Source organism: Cheilinus undulatus, linkage group 20 (genome assembly GCF_018320785.1).
Source record: "Cheilinus undulatus linkage group 20, ASM1832078v1, whole genome shotgun sequence".
Lineage (NCBI taxonomy): Eukaryota > Metazoa > Chordata > Actinopteri > Labriformes > Labridae > Cheilinus > Cheilinus undulatus.
Window position 1 is genome coordinate 17,930,106 of NC_054884.1, and position 13,861 is coordinate 17,943,966.

At 40.7% G+C, this 13,861-nt stretch overlaps 2 protein-coding genes across 2 annotated transcripts; one reads left to right on the forward strand and one right to left on the reverse strand.

Moving 5' to 3' along the window:
• The first annotated feature begins 592 nt into the window (after positions 1–592).
• LOC121528876 (tectonic-3-like) lies at positions 593–6,827 on the forward strand. The gene is made up of 14 exons (XM_041816515.1): positions 593–1,652; positions 1,802–1,916; positions 1,994–2,091; positions 2,274–2,386; positions 2,544–2,652; positions 3,662–3,774; positions 3,874–3,912; positions 4,175–4,249; positions 4,338–4,457; positions 4,546–4,644; positions 4,730–4,833; positions 4,939–5,086; positions 6,232–6,366; positions 6,473–6,827. Exons 1-14 carry the CDS (start codon positions 1,328–1,330, stop codon positions 6,716–6,718), a joined length of 1,839 nt encoding a protein of 612 aa, XP_041672449.1. The 5' UTR covers positions 593–1,327; the 3' UTR covers positions 6,719–6,827.
• Positions 6,828–6,868: 41 nt separating this feature from the next.
• Positions 6,869–13,689, reverse strand: mto1 (mitochondrial tRNA translation optimization 1). Its single transcript, XM_041816514.1, has 14 exons — positions 13,605–13,689; positions 13,490–13,524; positions 11,393–11,595; positions 11,101–11,300; positions 10,866–10,983; positions 10,252–10,550; positions 9,747–9,859; positions 9,476–9,666; positions 9,244–9,374; positions 8,955–9,159; positions 7,938–8,109; positions 7,755–7,864; positions 7,180–7,337; positions 6,869–7,058 (listed from the first exon to the last, which is right to left on the reverse strand). Exons 1-14 carry the CDS (start codon positions 13,623–13,625, stop codon positions 6,897–6,899), a joined length of 2,118 nt encoding a protein of 705 aa, XP_041672448.1. The 5' UTR covers positions 13,626–13,689; the 3' UTR covers positions 6,869–6,896.
• Between the last annotated feature and the right edge of the window lie 172 nt (positions 13,690–13,861).

The following is a 13,861-nucleotide window of genomic DNA, read 5'->3' on the forward strand; positions in this document are numbered from 1 at the left end:
GGCTTTTTACAGAACCTGAGGTTGATTTGAGCCTTTTAAATAGTAATAAGAGGAAAAAGGATGAAGACATCGTTGACAAAATTCACAAGCATTTGCAGCAAAAATGGAGGTCACATTTGCAGATATATACAGATGGGTCAAAAGAACCAGAAAGTGGGAGGATGGCGATCAGCATTGTAATCCCCCAGTTAGGTATAAGGGAAGGCTATAGGATATCAGATCACATGTCAGTATACTCAGCAGAGATGATGGCAGTTTTGAAGGCTCTTCAGTGGGTGGAGAACAACAAACCAAGTTATGCAGTCATATGCAGTGATTCAGCAGCAACTATACAGACAATAATAGAGACACGCTCCAAATCCAGACCTGACTTAATAACAGAAATGTGCCTAATTTTGTATAGAATTAACAAATTAGGGTGTGAGGTAGGATTCATCTGGATACCAGCACATGTGGGTATACAGGGGAATGAGGGACATTATGGCTAAAAATGCAGTAAAGCAGGGAAAAGTTAAACTGGAATTGGTTTTTGGACCACCAGAATACTCATCTGTTATAAATCAGGCAGCAAAGGAAATGTGGCAGAACTCATGGGATAAGGAAAGCAAAGGCAGGGTATTTTATAATATACAAAAAAGCGTAGGGGGAAGGAAAAACTGCTTTGGGTGCAGCAGGAGGGATGCTGTAGTCATCACCAGAATAAGACTCGGACACTGTGGTCTTAGAAGTGGGCTGGCTCTGATTGGGAAACACCCCGATGGACAATGTGAATGTGGAGAGACAGAGACTGTGACACATGTAATGTTACACTGCAAGAGATACTCATCTCAAAGGAGGAAACTTTTCAGGAATCTGGGTGCAGCTGGAGAGACTGTTTTCAGCATGCACACACTGCTGAATCTGGAAGACTGGAACAATATGAAGAAGCTTCTGCAGTATCTGCACTCCATTGGAGTATACAACAGAATATGATTGAGTATTAACAGAAATCGCATGGAACAGTAGAGGGCAGCAATACGCCTTGGATGCGTCTAGTCTGCCAAAACCAAAGAAGAAGAAGAAGACAACTTCCTTGGCAACGAGAAGCTTGCTGTTCAGTACTGGTTCGATCTGTTATGTGTAGGATGTTCAGCTAAATGCTATTGTTTTATAGTTTTCTGACTTTGTTTTGACGCTTTTTGAACTTTTGTATATTCAGTAATGGGTCCGACGTTGTATCGAGCGACGTAAGTGAGGAGTAATATAACTTAAAGTCATCATACGTTAAGTAGCTAACCACTTAGCTTGACTTCACCCCGTCGAATATCAGTTATCATGTCTGTTTGAGATGAATTCCCGCCTTTGCTTTTGTTCGGTTCAGATAGTTATTTTATTTTATGGACTTATGGCGCACGCATCCACAGACTCTGCGTCCACCTCAGGCCCTACCTCCAGCCCCAGAAACGGGGACTCTTCCAGCTCCGGGACCCCTGCTCCCTCTGGTGGGACAGGTACACAGGAGTTTACCACTGCTACGGAAGCGGTCACTATTCAAACCACTCAGGACTCAACTGAATCCACTACGACCGTGTCTGAGGTTCCCACTGGGGTCAGTGGACCCCCCTCTGCACCAACCAGCACCAACCCTAGCGAGCCTGAAGTGACTTCCCAAGGTACATCGGTGTTTCAGTTTAACAAGATACTATACTAACTGGCGACTTCCGGGCGATGCGTCTGCGGTCGATAAGATGCTGAAAACGCATCTTTAAAATTTAACCAATAACTGTGTTATCCGTGTGTCTAACCTAAGTCTTCTGTCCAGGTTGTCTCTGCGACTTAACACCGGATTTCTGTGACATTGGCTGCTGTTGTGACACGGTGGATTGTGATGTTGCAAACTTGAGAACCGTCTTCACTGGATGTCCACAGAAAGCCATGTAAGCCTACAAAGCTTTAACTTCTAAAATGCAACTTTACGGCTTTTAGGCATTACTTCAAGCTGTGTTTTTTACAGATTGGGAGCCTGCATTGAGAAATGGCTGATGTTCCGGGCAAATGTGAATTCATCCCTTGTCACTGTGACGGATTCATTGTTTTGTGTCCGGTCCAAAGGTATGCACAGTCATAAGTAATTATTGATCTAAAAACATTGTATGATAACCTTAGAAGTAGGTGATGATAATTAAGGCTTTGACAGGAGGAGTCACTGATTATGTTACAGCAAAAATCACAAGAATAATGTATTCTTCACCCTTGCACCTAAGATTTAGTATTTTTTAACCTCTTCCAAACAGATGATTCACCCAAATCCCATCCAGCTCTGCCTCAGTATAAAGCTTTGGGGGACTCGTATCACTTCTCCCCACCAGCACCTCTGAGCATCAGCTACAGCAGAGATTTCTACCGGGTAAACGGATATTTAATTTTTGCATTAGTAATATGATATCTAAAGTGCAAAAACACATGAAGAAAACCTTTGGGACTGCAAGTGTCAAGGCAGCACTGACAGTGAGTTAGAGTGTATAATAGTGTTATGGATTGTGCTGTTGTCTTTATGTTTTTAGGCTGATGATGTCATCCAGACATATTTCATCAACTCCTCTGTGTGGAGTTTTCTTCGTCAGCCATCTCCACTGGCTGCTGCTGATTTTTGTGTCAACCGCAATCCTGCAAGTACGTGAACACCACATAAAAACTACATGCAACCTATTTTGTGTGGAGGGACATTGATAAAGTAATCTCAAATTTTGGGTAGGTGTGGGTGGAGTTCCCCAGCATGCCCTTCGGCAGAATGCTTACATGTGTTTAATTGTGTTGGGACACATTTGCACCATGAGTAAAGCTATCCACCAAGTTAGAGTTTCTGCCAATTCCTTCCTACACCATCTGCTTCCTACAGGAAGCAGATGGTGTATTCTTCATCAGTATGTGTTGTTTGCTGTGTATATTCCTTTATTATAGAAATGTGGCTTTACCTTTTGCCAGTGAAAACAGATTAGATATCACTGTACAACTCCTCTACTACTCAGTATGTAACTTAGACTTTAAATGAAATACTTTTTACTTTTATTTGAGTGGATTTATAAAACTGTACTTTTAAGTACATTTTAACCAGAATACCTGTACTTTTACTTGAGTGCAATAGTTGAGTACTTTTTTACCCCTGCATACAATAGAGTGAAATCTTCTCATTGACAAACTTTGCTGTCTTTTGTCGCTCATAAAGGTGCATCAGTATACTTTTCAGTCTGTTTCATAACCAAGGAAAAACTCCTCAGCTTAAAAAAACAGTTTAGATTTTCAACTGTTGTTGATACTGTGCGAAGCCTTAGAGTTGTTGACCATTTGGTTTTTGAAGCCAGTCCGTGATGGTTGCAAACTAACTTTTTATCAACTAAGAAACAGACAGAGGGAGGAAGAAAGGGGCAGTCTTAAGCCTTCTGACATACAGCGACAAGATACAGACTTGAGGTCATATCAGCCATGTGTGTACTTATACAGAAATTCAATTTAAGCAAAAAGAAAAATAAATAAATAAACATATATATATATATATATGTATATATATATATATGTGTATATATATATATATATATATATATATATATCTGATCCATTTGTAGTATAAAATATCTGCATTTAACAGTCATATTGTCTGTTTTCTCTTTTTTTCTATCTGCAGAGTTCCTAAGGTCTGGGTCTCTGTCTTGTACCCGAATGTTGACTCCTCAGTCATGCACCACAGATCCAACTCTTAGCGCTCACTCCTACTTCTCAGACATGAGTTTGATCAAGGTCAGCAAGGCTACTTGCATGTTATCTTTTTAGAGACACTTTTAAGTGTATGTGAACATGTACTTACATACTTACAGAGATGTAATATCTTCATCACAGGTACCGATTTTTGATATGGTACAAGTGTCTGACTTACTGGTAAGTTTCAGAGTGTAATTACAGACCAAAACCAGGCATGGCAAAGGTGTAAACACTTTCATTTTCGACTTTGGAATGCCAAGACTTGCATTTTTCCTGCATGTCATAAGAAAAATCTGTAATAAAGTACAAATAAGGCTTTAAAAAACCTGTCAAATCACAGTAGCAGTGTTTATAGTGATGCAACAAAACAGTAAGATTTTTAAAGCAATGTTTAAGGTCAACATGTTCTTGAAAAATAAGGATGTTTTTTAAATTTCAGGTCCCAGTTACTCCATTGTCTAACTGGCCTTTGCCAAGCAAACAAAACAACTCCTGTGTCAATGTGGCAGAAAAGGTGAGTAGCTTGAAAACAAAATGACTTTTTGTCCTGTAAATCACAAAAATGTCAAGCTCATACACTCCTTTTCCTGATCTTCCTGTAGGTGGAGTTTGTCATTGGATACACAGGCAAAGGGGAGCTCACGTATGCAACAGTGAACGTAGTCTTGGCTGATGTCGATCCAAATCAGCCATTGTTGCAGACGCACTCAGTGCAGTTTAAGGTAAAAGCTGTAAAAGCTGGAGTCGTCATCACCAATTGAGCATTAGTGAAAAATAAAAAAAGCATGATTGCAATAATTTCTCTTCCAGCTGGAAGAACCCAGTCCCACTCTTGGTGCTCCAGTCCCTGCATTTGGACTCCCTGCTGGATCTCCAGTCATTGGTCGCTTTAATGAAGAATTGAAGCCTGTATCCTTGAAAAAAAAGTTTTTTCTAGCTATAAGGTTCCTTCACTTATCTTAGAGTCAATTATGGTTCCTTGACGATGAGTTAGCTGACCACGCTGGGGTTGTCACAGGGTGGGGAGTGTTCATCTGACCCAACCAGACGAGCACCCATCCTCTTCACACACAACTCCATCACTGGCTGCACTTTCAGGTGATTTGTTCGTCCTCAGTAATCTCTAATACAACCAGTGTTTCTTACACAGAATAATGATTGAGTTGTATCGTCTTCCGCGTGTAATTTTTTTGTGCTGCTTAGCTCTCCGGCTCGTGACTGCTCAGAGCTGCGGTCGCACATTTACGGGATCTTGCAGGGGCTCACTACTCCAGATCTGATCGCCATGAACTCAGGAATTGAACCAAACTGGACAAGGGTCATCACCCAGGAGTGTCCTGTCAACTTGCAGGTACAACACAGTCTGAAATACATACAGCCTTCTGAGTACTGACCTTGAAGAGTTCTTGCTTTGTGGCTTTGTAAAGCAGGACTTGAACGTCCTTTAGTCAAAATCAACAGCCCTTCAAAGCTAGGTCAGCAGTACTATGTTTGAAGTTGTCTAAAGCAGTGGTTCTTAACTGGTCAGGGATCAGGACCCACCACCTCCTCAAGGGAAATCATGACCAAATTTTCCAAAAATGCTCAACCTCTCAAAGCTGTTTTTTGAAAAATGTTTGACCCTAAATGGAAAAAAACAATAATTGAAATTTGGATATTTCTCAAGGAATTTCCTCCTTATCTGGAAAAAACAGCTTTTATCCAAAGAAAAGGAAATAAATAATTAAGGTTTCAAGACTAATACTGAAAATATACTGGCCATCATTGGAAAACCTTAATAATACATGTATGATTTTACTGTACGTCTACTTAGGGCTTCCCCACATACTCTTTCACCACATTCATGACCCACTAGAAATAGCTTTGCTAGCAATTTTTTGGGTCCCGACCTACTAGTTGAGAACCACTAGTCTAACAGGTAGTAGCTGAAGCCATAATTTTGTTTAAGGTTACCAAAGTTTTCTCAGTTTGGTACTTTTCAATTCCACTTTGGATGCTTTTTAAAACCATCAAAAATGACAGGCAAACTCCTACAAACAGTCGGTACCAAAGCAGCTGGAAAATTATTTGTGAAGTTTGGACAGGGTTTTTACTAGGATGATATTTAAGTTCTCTGGTGTGGTGAAAATGTGTTTTCATGACATAGACCTTAAAAGAAATGCATACCTCCTGTTGGTTTGAAAGGGAAACATGTGCTTAAACCTGCATTTTTCCTCCTGGCCAGCAGGAGGTGACTTCACTGCTTACAAAAAGATGTAATATTTACTCCAAGTGTAAATCTTCTGTAAAGAGGCATGGTACTTTGTAAATTCCGGTCATATTTAGAGCAAAATGAACAATAAAGTAATGTTTGCCTTAGGTATGGCTACTTGTGATTGAAAAGTTGCCACCATCTTCTCGGGTGGCCAAATCTTGAATTATAGGCTTTAAACGAAGGGTGACATCATGCTAACTCTGCCCATTTCTTCCTTGTATTGACATCTCTTCCATCTCTAGGAAACCTGTGAGTCAGGCTGTGTCCTACCAAACTCCCTCTCTATCCGGGTGCTGTGGGCTCGCCAGGGTCTCTTACACCTTCCCCAAAACCACATCCTTGGGGCCAAGTACATTTTTAAGTGTCAGAACATCAAGGTATTCTCTCTTAACTGAGACGTTCACATCAAAAATGCTAGATTCTTTGTAGCTGAAGTGGTTAAATAGAAATATTTAAATGCTCTCTTTCTTTCCTTCCTTTCAGTGCCCTTTGACATCCTTTATCGCTCTAACCACAGAGGTGACATTTGTGGACACTACAGTTTACCCAGAACGCCCCTTGGGCTCACCCCAGCCTAACTGGAAGTTTCCATTTGGTTTCTTCACCAGAGGCTCTGCTGAGCTGGACGGGCACCTTGTTACTAACAGCTGTGACACTGACAAGGTCACATGGAGTTTAATGCTGTTCACAGTGATCTTACTAACAGGATTAGAATTCTTCTTCAGGTAGCTGGAGCGCTAACAGCACAGCAGGAGGCAAAGAGTTTAGTTGGATTTCTAACAGGTTATTTTATTTAGTAAGACTTTTTACAGCATTGAAATGAAAACCCCATTTATTTATTCTTTTGTACATTTTTAGGAATAAATACATTTTTACAAAAAAACAAACAAACATTGTTTGAGTCATTTCACTGTGGTAAAGTTGCAGTACTTGGACACAGCTCCTCCTCTCTTTGGTCTGGTTTGTTTCTGTGTAGTCTTCTCTCCGTCTGTTTCATGTGGTGTACGTAGTTAAGGAGATGGACAATTGCAGCCGGAGTTATGCCTTGTAAACGTGTCGCAGCACCAAGCTGGAAAATAAATGGATAGTAGTACTGCATTTAAAATTTTTCTCTATATTATATAACAAAAGTTTAAACTTTAACCACTACTGATGTCTAGAAAAAAAAAAAAAAAACACTAGAAACTCACAGTGCTGGGTCGAACTCTGTCCAAAATCTCTCGTACTTCCTGTGACAGTGAAACAGGCAGAGAGAAATAGTCCAAGTCCTGGGGGAGAATCATGTTCTCCTCCTTCTGAATTCTCTCAATCTCTTTCTTCTGAAGGTCACAGTGAGGTCGGTACACAGCTAAATAAAACAGTGAGATATAGACAATTTAAATCAATTTGACTGTATATATCGAAGAACCCTTCAATGAACCAGCAGAAGGTGCCATCTGCTTATGGGGTCTCTTGTTTCAACGTCCCCTATCCTTTACTACTGAACCTCAAAATTGAAAAATATAACTTATTTTGTTGATATCGAACAGTTTAAATGATCATATGTATTTATAAACTAATTTAGATCTATTGTCTTAACATTAGAAAAACCTAAAACATCTCGACAGATGTGTGTTAAGAACCCAATTTCATGATATGTATCACATAATAAGTGGAGTGTTACATCACTCTCCTATTGCACTACAGTTAATTCTATTTTTGTAGCAAAGATAAATAAATCCAGTTTTCATTGCTTCAGCCCTAAAAAACCACAAAAACTCCTTACCTTCGATTTTGAGTCTTTGTGCGAACTCCATGTATGAAGAAAGGCACTCTGGGATGGCTGAAGCCAGCATTTCAAAGTTCACATCCTTGTACTGCAGCAAATCTAGACCACTGAAGAAAATAACACTAAAATAAAATCCTTTATCGATGTACCTCTCACTGTTTCTTCAGATTAAGTACTCACGTCATCATGGAGCTCTTGGACTCACTCAGACAGACGTCGGGGAGCTTTTTCTTCCAGTTTGGTGCTGACAGAGCGAGAGCCTGCAGGGCTGACAGAGCGCCCTGCAGAGAGTTCTTCACTCTCACAGCCTCCTGGTAACGCAAGGATGACACACAACCCACCTCCTCGAACCCTGACAAAAGACAAAAAACACAACTTGGAGATGACCTAATAAAACTTAAGGTTATCTTACATTCAGACATTTATGTAGATGTCAGTGAAATAAATGAGTTTACAGTATACTGTACAAAACCCTAACTCAGAGTTCAAATTGCAGCCCTCTACTTCTTCTGCTGTCTGAGAAGCACTACTATAGATTGTAGGAAGGTAAAAGGAGAAGATAAACTCAATCCATACTTTCTAAAACTCTATGTCCTATTACTGATCAAATTAAGTGCATATTTAATCTGTCCCTCTCTGAAGGAGGTCTTGGAAGATAGCACATGCAGTCCCAGAACAGACAAACCGGTACATTCCCAAACTGTAAAAACTTGGAGTCATTTATCAATAATCAAATCAAATAATTCCTCTCCAGTGATCATGTATTAAGTCCACATCAGTCTGGGTTTAGAGCCAACCGCAGTACTTTCTCTGCTGTCACATCTGTTACGAATAATCAGAGGTGGAAAAAGTACATGGTTATTGTACTCAAAAAAAAAAGTACAGTTACTCTGGTTTAAATTTGCCCAAGTAAAAGAACTGGTCTAAAAATCTACTCAAGTAAAAGTAAAATGTATAATTAAGTTGAATTTCAGTACTGAGTACCAGGCTACTTAGGAGTTGTTCCATTTTTTTGTATAATAGCTGTTTTGGGGTGTGATGTGGAAAGTGCAGTAACTGGTTAAACCTCACTCAAGTAAAAGTACTGATTTCAAAGTATTCAAAAACACTAATCAGTGACAGTAATTTAAGTAAATGTAATTCATTACTTTCCACACCTGCAAATAACATTATTTTTGTAGCAACCCTACTACTGACCTTTCAGAGTGAGGCGAAGGTCAGCGTTGTCCGGTCTTAGCGAGGTCCGGAACTCAGCCCGGCTGGTGAACATGCGGTACGGCTCTGTGACACCGCAACTCACCAGATCATCTATGAGAACTCCAATGTAGCTCTCTGTCCGAGACAACGACACTGTAGGCATGGAGAGAGCCCGACGAGCTGCATTCACCCCTGCCCACAGACCCTATAAGGACAGAAACAAGATTTACCAAGGTTTTAGTTATTTTTGTGATAATAGCCCATTAATAGTATTTAGTGTGACATTAACCTGTGCTGCCGCCTCCTCGTATCCTGTCGTCCCGTTGATCTGACCTGCTAGAAAAAGACCCTGGGTGCTTTTCACCTGCAGGGCTGGGCTCAGCTGAGTGGGACACACAAAGTCGTACTGCACACCATAACCTAGAAAAACAAAGACAAATTCAGGTAAAAACATGGCATTATACTAATTTAATTCAACTAACTTTTACAGTAAGAGTATATTAGTTGTTATTGTGTTTAACCAGGTGTGTGGATCTCAGCTCTGTGCAAGGGAGGGATCTCTCTGATGAGTCGGAGCTGCATGTTGGGGGGCATCGTCATGGAGAGACCCTGAGGGTATAAAAGGTCAGAGGTCAGCCCCTCAGGCTCCAGCCACACTTGATGCTCTCGGCCAGGGAAGCGAAGCACTCGAGACTCAATAGATGGGCAATATCTGTGAGAGACAGAGAATGAGATTGGAGTTTTAAGGCCAACTTTGACTTGAAATTGATTGCGTGTTTTGTGTCTCTGTACCTGGGGCCCTTGGTGTCTTGCTGTATATGACAGTTTAGATGAACACTCTCCTTCACAACTTTCTCTACTCCAGGTGTTGTGTATGTCAGGTAGCAGGGCAGCTGCTCCTCGGGCTTCAGAAATGGTTAAATGAAAAAAATAGAGAGAGATGGACATAGATTTTAGTATTTTTAAAACTTTTGAATCTTCTACTGTAGTGAAACTATTCAACTTTTCCACTTTTACTTATACTGAAATTCTATTTGGTTAATCAATAGGCCATTATTATCAATAAGAAATTACAGTTTGTTTAGCTTGATTTATTCTTCATATTACATGCCAAGCAAAACACTTATCTCAAATCTGTTTATTTCATATCAACGTAAAAATAAAATGACACCTTTTTAAAATCTTGGGGATAAAAATTGAGCAACTAAAAAATAACTTTTAGTATCAGTTCAGTTCATTGTTAATGAAGAGAAAATGTCGGTGAAGAAAAATGTACAGTACTGAACTTGATCGTTACCCTGCAGCGTATCTGTGTGTTAAGGAAGCTGAATGGAGTTGGCTGCGGGTCAGGAGGGTGAACTTTAGCCAGAGAAAGATCCACTGAATCTTTTACAATCCTGGGAGGGGTCCCTGTCCTCAGCCGGCCAACCCTCAGCCCGAGTCTCTCCCTCAGAGTCTGTGACAGCCCGGCACTTGATGGAGGGTCTCCAATACGACCCCCTGGGGACATGGTTTGGCCCATGAAGAGGGAGCCCGACAAGAAAGTGCCCGTTGTGAGAACCACAGAGGTAGCTGTAATCGAATGGCTCCCGTTTGCTGAGAAGACATCAAAAAAGTTGCAACTTGTTTTTCATTCATGATAAAATTATACTTGGAAATGCGTGGCATTTTGCAAAAGTGGGGTGAGTTGTTAGCAAATGTCAGGTAGGATCAAGCGAGGAGGATACAGATTCCTGAGAGTTTTCACATGACAGCACATGGGGAAAATATGGGTATCACACTAACTCAAAGACGTGCATGAATAGAAGTAAAAATACATGACTACATTTATCATCTAAACTTGCTGACAAAGACAGTTGAACTGAAGAAATGAAATGTTGACAGAACTTTTCTAAAATCTAGATTTTTTACCTAGACGTATTCCAGTGACTCTGTGCTGTCCCGGCTCCTCTGGGTTTGCCTCTGATATGAGCAGCTCCTCCACTGAACCCTCCACCACAGTCAGCCTGGGAGTCGACAGCAGCTCTGCCTGAATGACAAACGGCATTCAGGCGGAGCGCACTCATTTTCAATCCTAATATTTCATTTTCAGCAGTTTCAAATAAAGTAGTAAAGACAGAAAACTAAACAGGTGGTTTTTAGTTACCTGGATAAATTCTCTGTAGCGTTGACGGTCTAGCTGGGCCCTCGGGCCCCACACGGCAGGGCCTTTACTACGATTCAGGATGGAGAAATGAATTCCTGCCCAATCCCCCGCCCGTCCACACAAACCATCCAGAGCGTCTACCTCTTTCACTAGGTGACCCTTTCCGATTCCCCCCAGAGATGGGTTACAGGACAGAGCACCTGAGGGGGTGTGAAGGGGAGAAAGAGAGAGCTAAGGACACTAGAAGTAGAGTTAAATACAGGTTAAGAGCAAAGTGACTCCATCCCCTCACCGATGGTGTGTATTTTCTGTGTGACCAGAAGTGTCTCTGCTCCCACTCTGGCTGCTGCTGCTGCCGCCTCGGTCCCAGCATGACCCCCTCCCACAACAATGACATCATACCGCTGTCGAGCAAGGTGACTGGCACGTCTGTAGACCTGAGCTAGGAGTCTTTGTAGAGTGGGAATCTTTTTTGACAACATGTAGAATGCACACCTGTAGGGAGAGAGTTGTAGGATCAGAAATTGGACTTTCAGGAGACTAAAAGTCAAATTATAATCTTTGGCCTGTAACTCATCAGTTTTGACTGCTCTTTCTGAACTCTGTCGCTGTTGACTTCTTTACATTTTCCATATACAACTTTTACAGTGTCTATAAAAGTACCCCTTTGGATGTTTTACCCTTTTATCGGTTTTTCAAAATCAATCATGTTCTATGTAATTTGGCTTTTTAAACAAAAAAAAACTCTTTAATGTCAAAGTGGAAACAGATTGCTACAAAGTAACGCCAATTAAACAAAAATAGGTAATGTAAATTTAAAGACTGCAAAGAAATTCACCCTCCTCAAGACAGTATTTGGTAGCTGCACCTTTGGTTGCAATCACAACACTGTGTCTATGTCTTAATCAGGCTTGCACATCTGGACACTGTAATTTTACTCCGTTCTTCTTTGAAAAACTGTTAAAGCTCTGTCAGACTGCACAGAATCAAGCATGAACAGCCTTTTCACAAAAAGCCACTGATTAGATTGAAGTCTGGGCTTTGACACAGCCACCCAGAACATCCATCTATTTGTTTGGCTATAGCTGTATGCTTCAAGTCATTGTCTTCCTGGAAAATAAAAGAAATCTTCTCCGAGGCCATAGTTCTCTTGCAGACTGAATAAGATTGTCCTCTAGGTTTTTCCTATATTTTGCCGCATTGAGTTTACCCTCTACCTATACAAGCCTTTTAGGGCTGGCTGCTGAGAAGCATCCCGACAGCATGATGCTGCCACCACCATGCATTGTCATGTCTGCCAAACACTGCGTCTTGTCTGATGGGCAAAAAGCACCATTTTGGTCTCATCAGACCAAAGAACTTTCTTCAAGTTGACTATGGAGTCTCCCACATGCCTTTTGGAAAACTATAGTTGAGTTTTCTTCAATAGTGGCTTTCCTTTGCCACTCTCCCATAAAGCTTTGACTGGTGGAAAACCTGGGGTACAGTTGCAGTATGCAGGGTCTCCCCATCTCAGCTGCTGAAGCTTGTAACTCCTTCAGAGTAGCCATAGGTGTCTTGGTGGACTCTCTCACTAGTCTTCTTCTTGCCTGGTCACTCAGTTTGTGAGGACAGCCTGATCGAGGCAGATTTACACATGCACTTGATGATGGATTAAACTTAACTCTGAGGGAGGTTCAGTGCCTAAGATTTTTTTTGTATCCATTCCTTGACTTATGCTTGGAGTGTTCTTTTGTCTTCATAGTGTAATGGTAGCCAGGAACACCCATAAATTAGTGACTGGACCTTACAGACACAGGTTTCTTTATACTACAATGACAGCTTGAGACACATTTACTGCACTCAGGGATCCCCATTTTACTAACTGTGAGATTACTAGCACCAATTGGCTGGACCTCTGTTGAATTATGTCAGCCACTTTAAGAAGTGAATAATTATGCAATCACTTATTTTACTTTTTTAAAATTTGGCATTACTTTGTAAAGTCTGTTTTCAGTTTGGCATTAAAGAAGGCGTTTTTGTTGGGTTTTTTTTTTTATCAATAAAGCCAAATAATATTGACCATAATTGATTTATAAAATCAATAAGGGTAAAACATCCCAGGGGATGAATACTTTTAATAGGCGCTGTATTTACCTGAAGTTCAGTCTAACCTACTTAAAAGTCTTTTCAGTGCAGCAGCTTTCTGGAACTGCTCTGTGCTGTATTGACGAGTCTAACTGTATGTTTTCATTGTGTATGTGTTTGTTTAACAAACACTGAAGGATCCACAAAAAGTTACACCTTCAGTGAGGCACATCTTCATTTAACACCAGGCTACATGTCAAGGAAATTCACTAAAAGGCGAAATTGAATATTATCACGCACATAACCAATAAAATATACTTACAGTTTCAACAAAGGAGCTTTCAGTTTCAGCGTAGCCTGCGAAAGAGAGAGGAAGTTATGGGAACAGTCAGTAATTTCTTTGTAAAATTACAAAACTCTTGCTCAGTAACACTAACGCTCTTTATGGAGGCAGCCATGCTGTCTGCAGGTTTCGGTCGTAATAACTGTTGTATAGCCGCACTGAAAATGTTCCTATCTACATTCGGGTCAGTTTGCAGAAGCTGTGCAGAGAGCAGATGAGAAACACAGCTATGCATGAATGAAGCGAAAAGACAGTAATATATCGGTCAAAAATTGGAAATGGAGGTGAATAAGCAACATGAGACTTTGTAAACACTGCAACTTCTGATGTTTTTAAGGTGACTGCCACGTG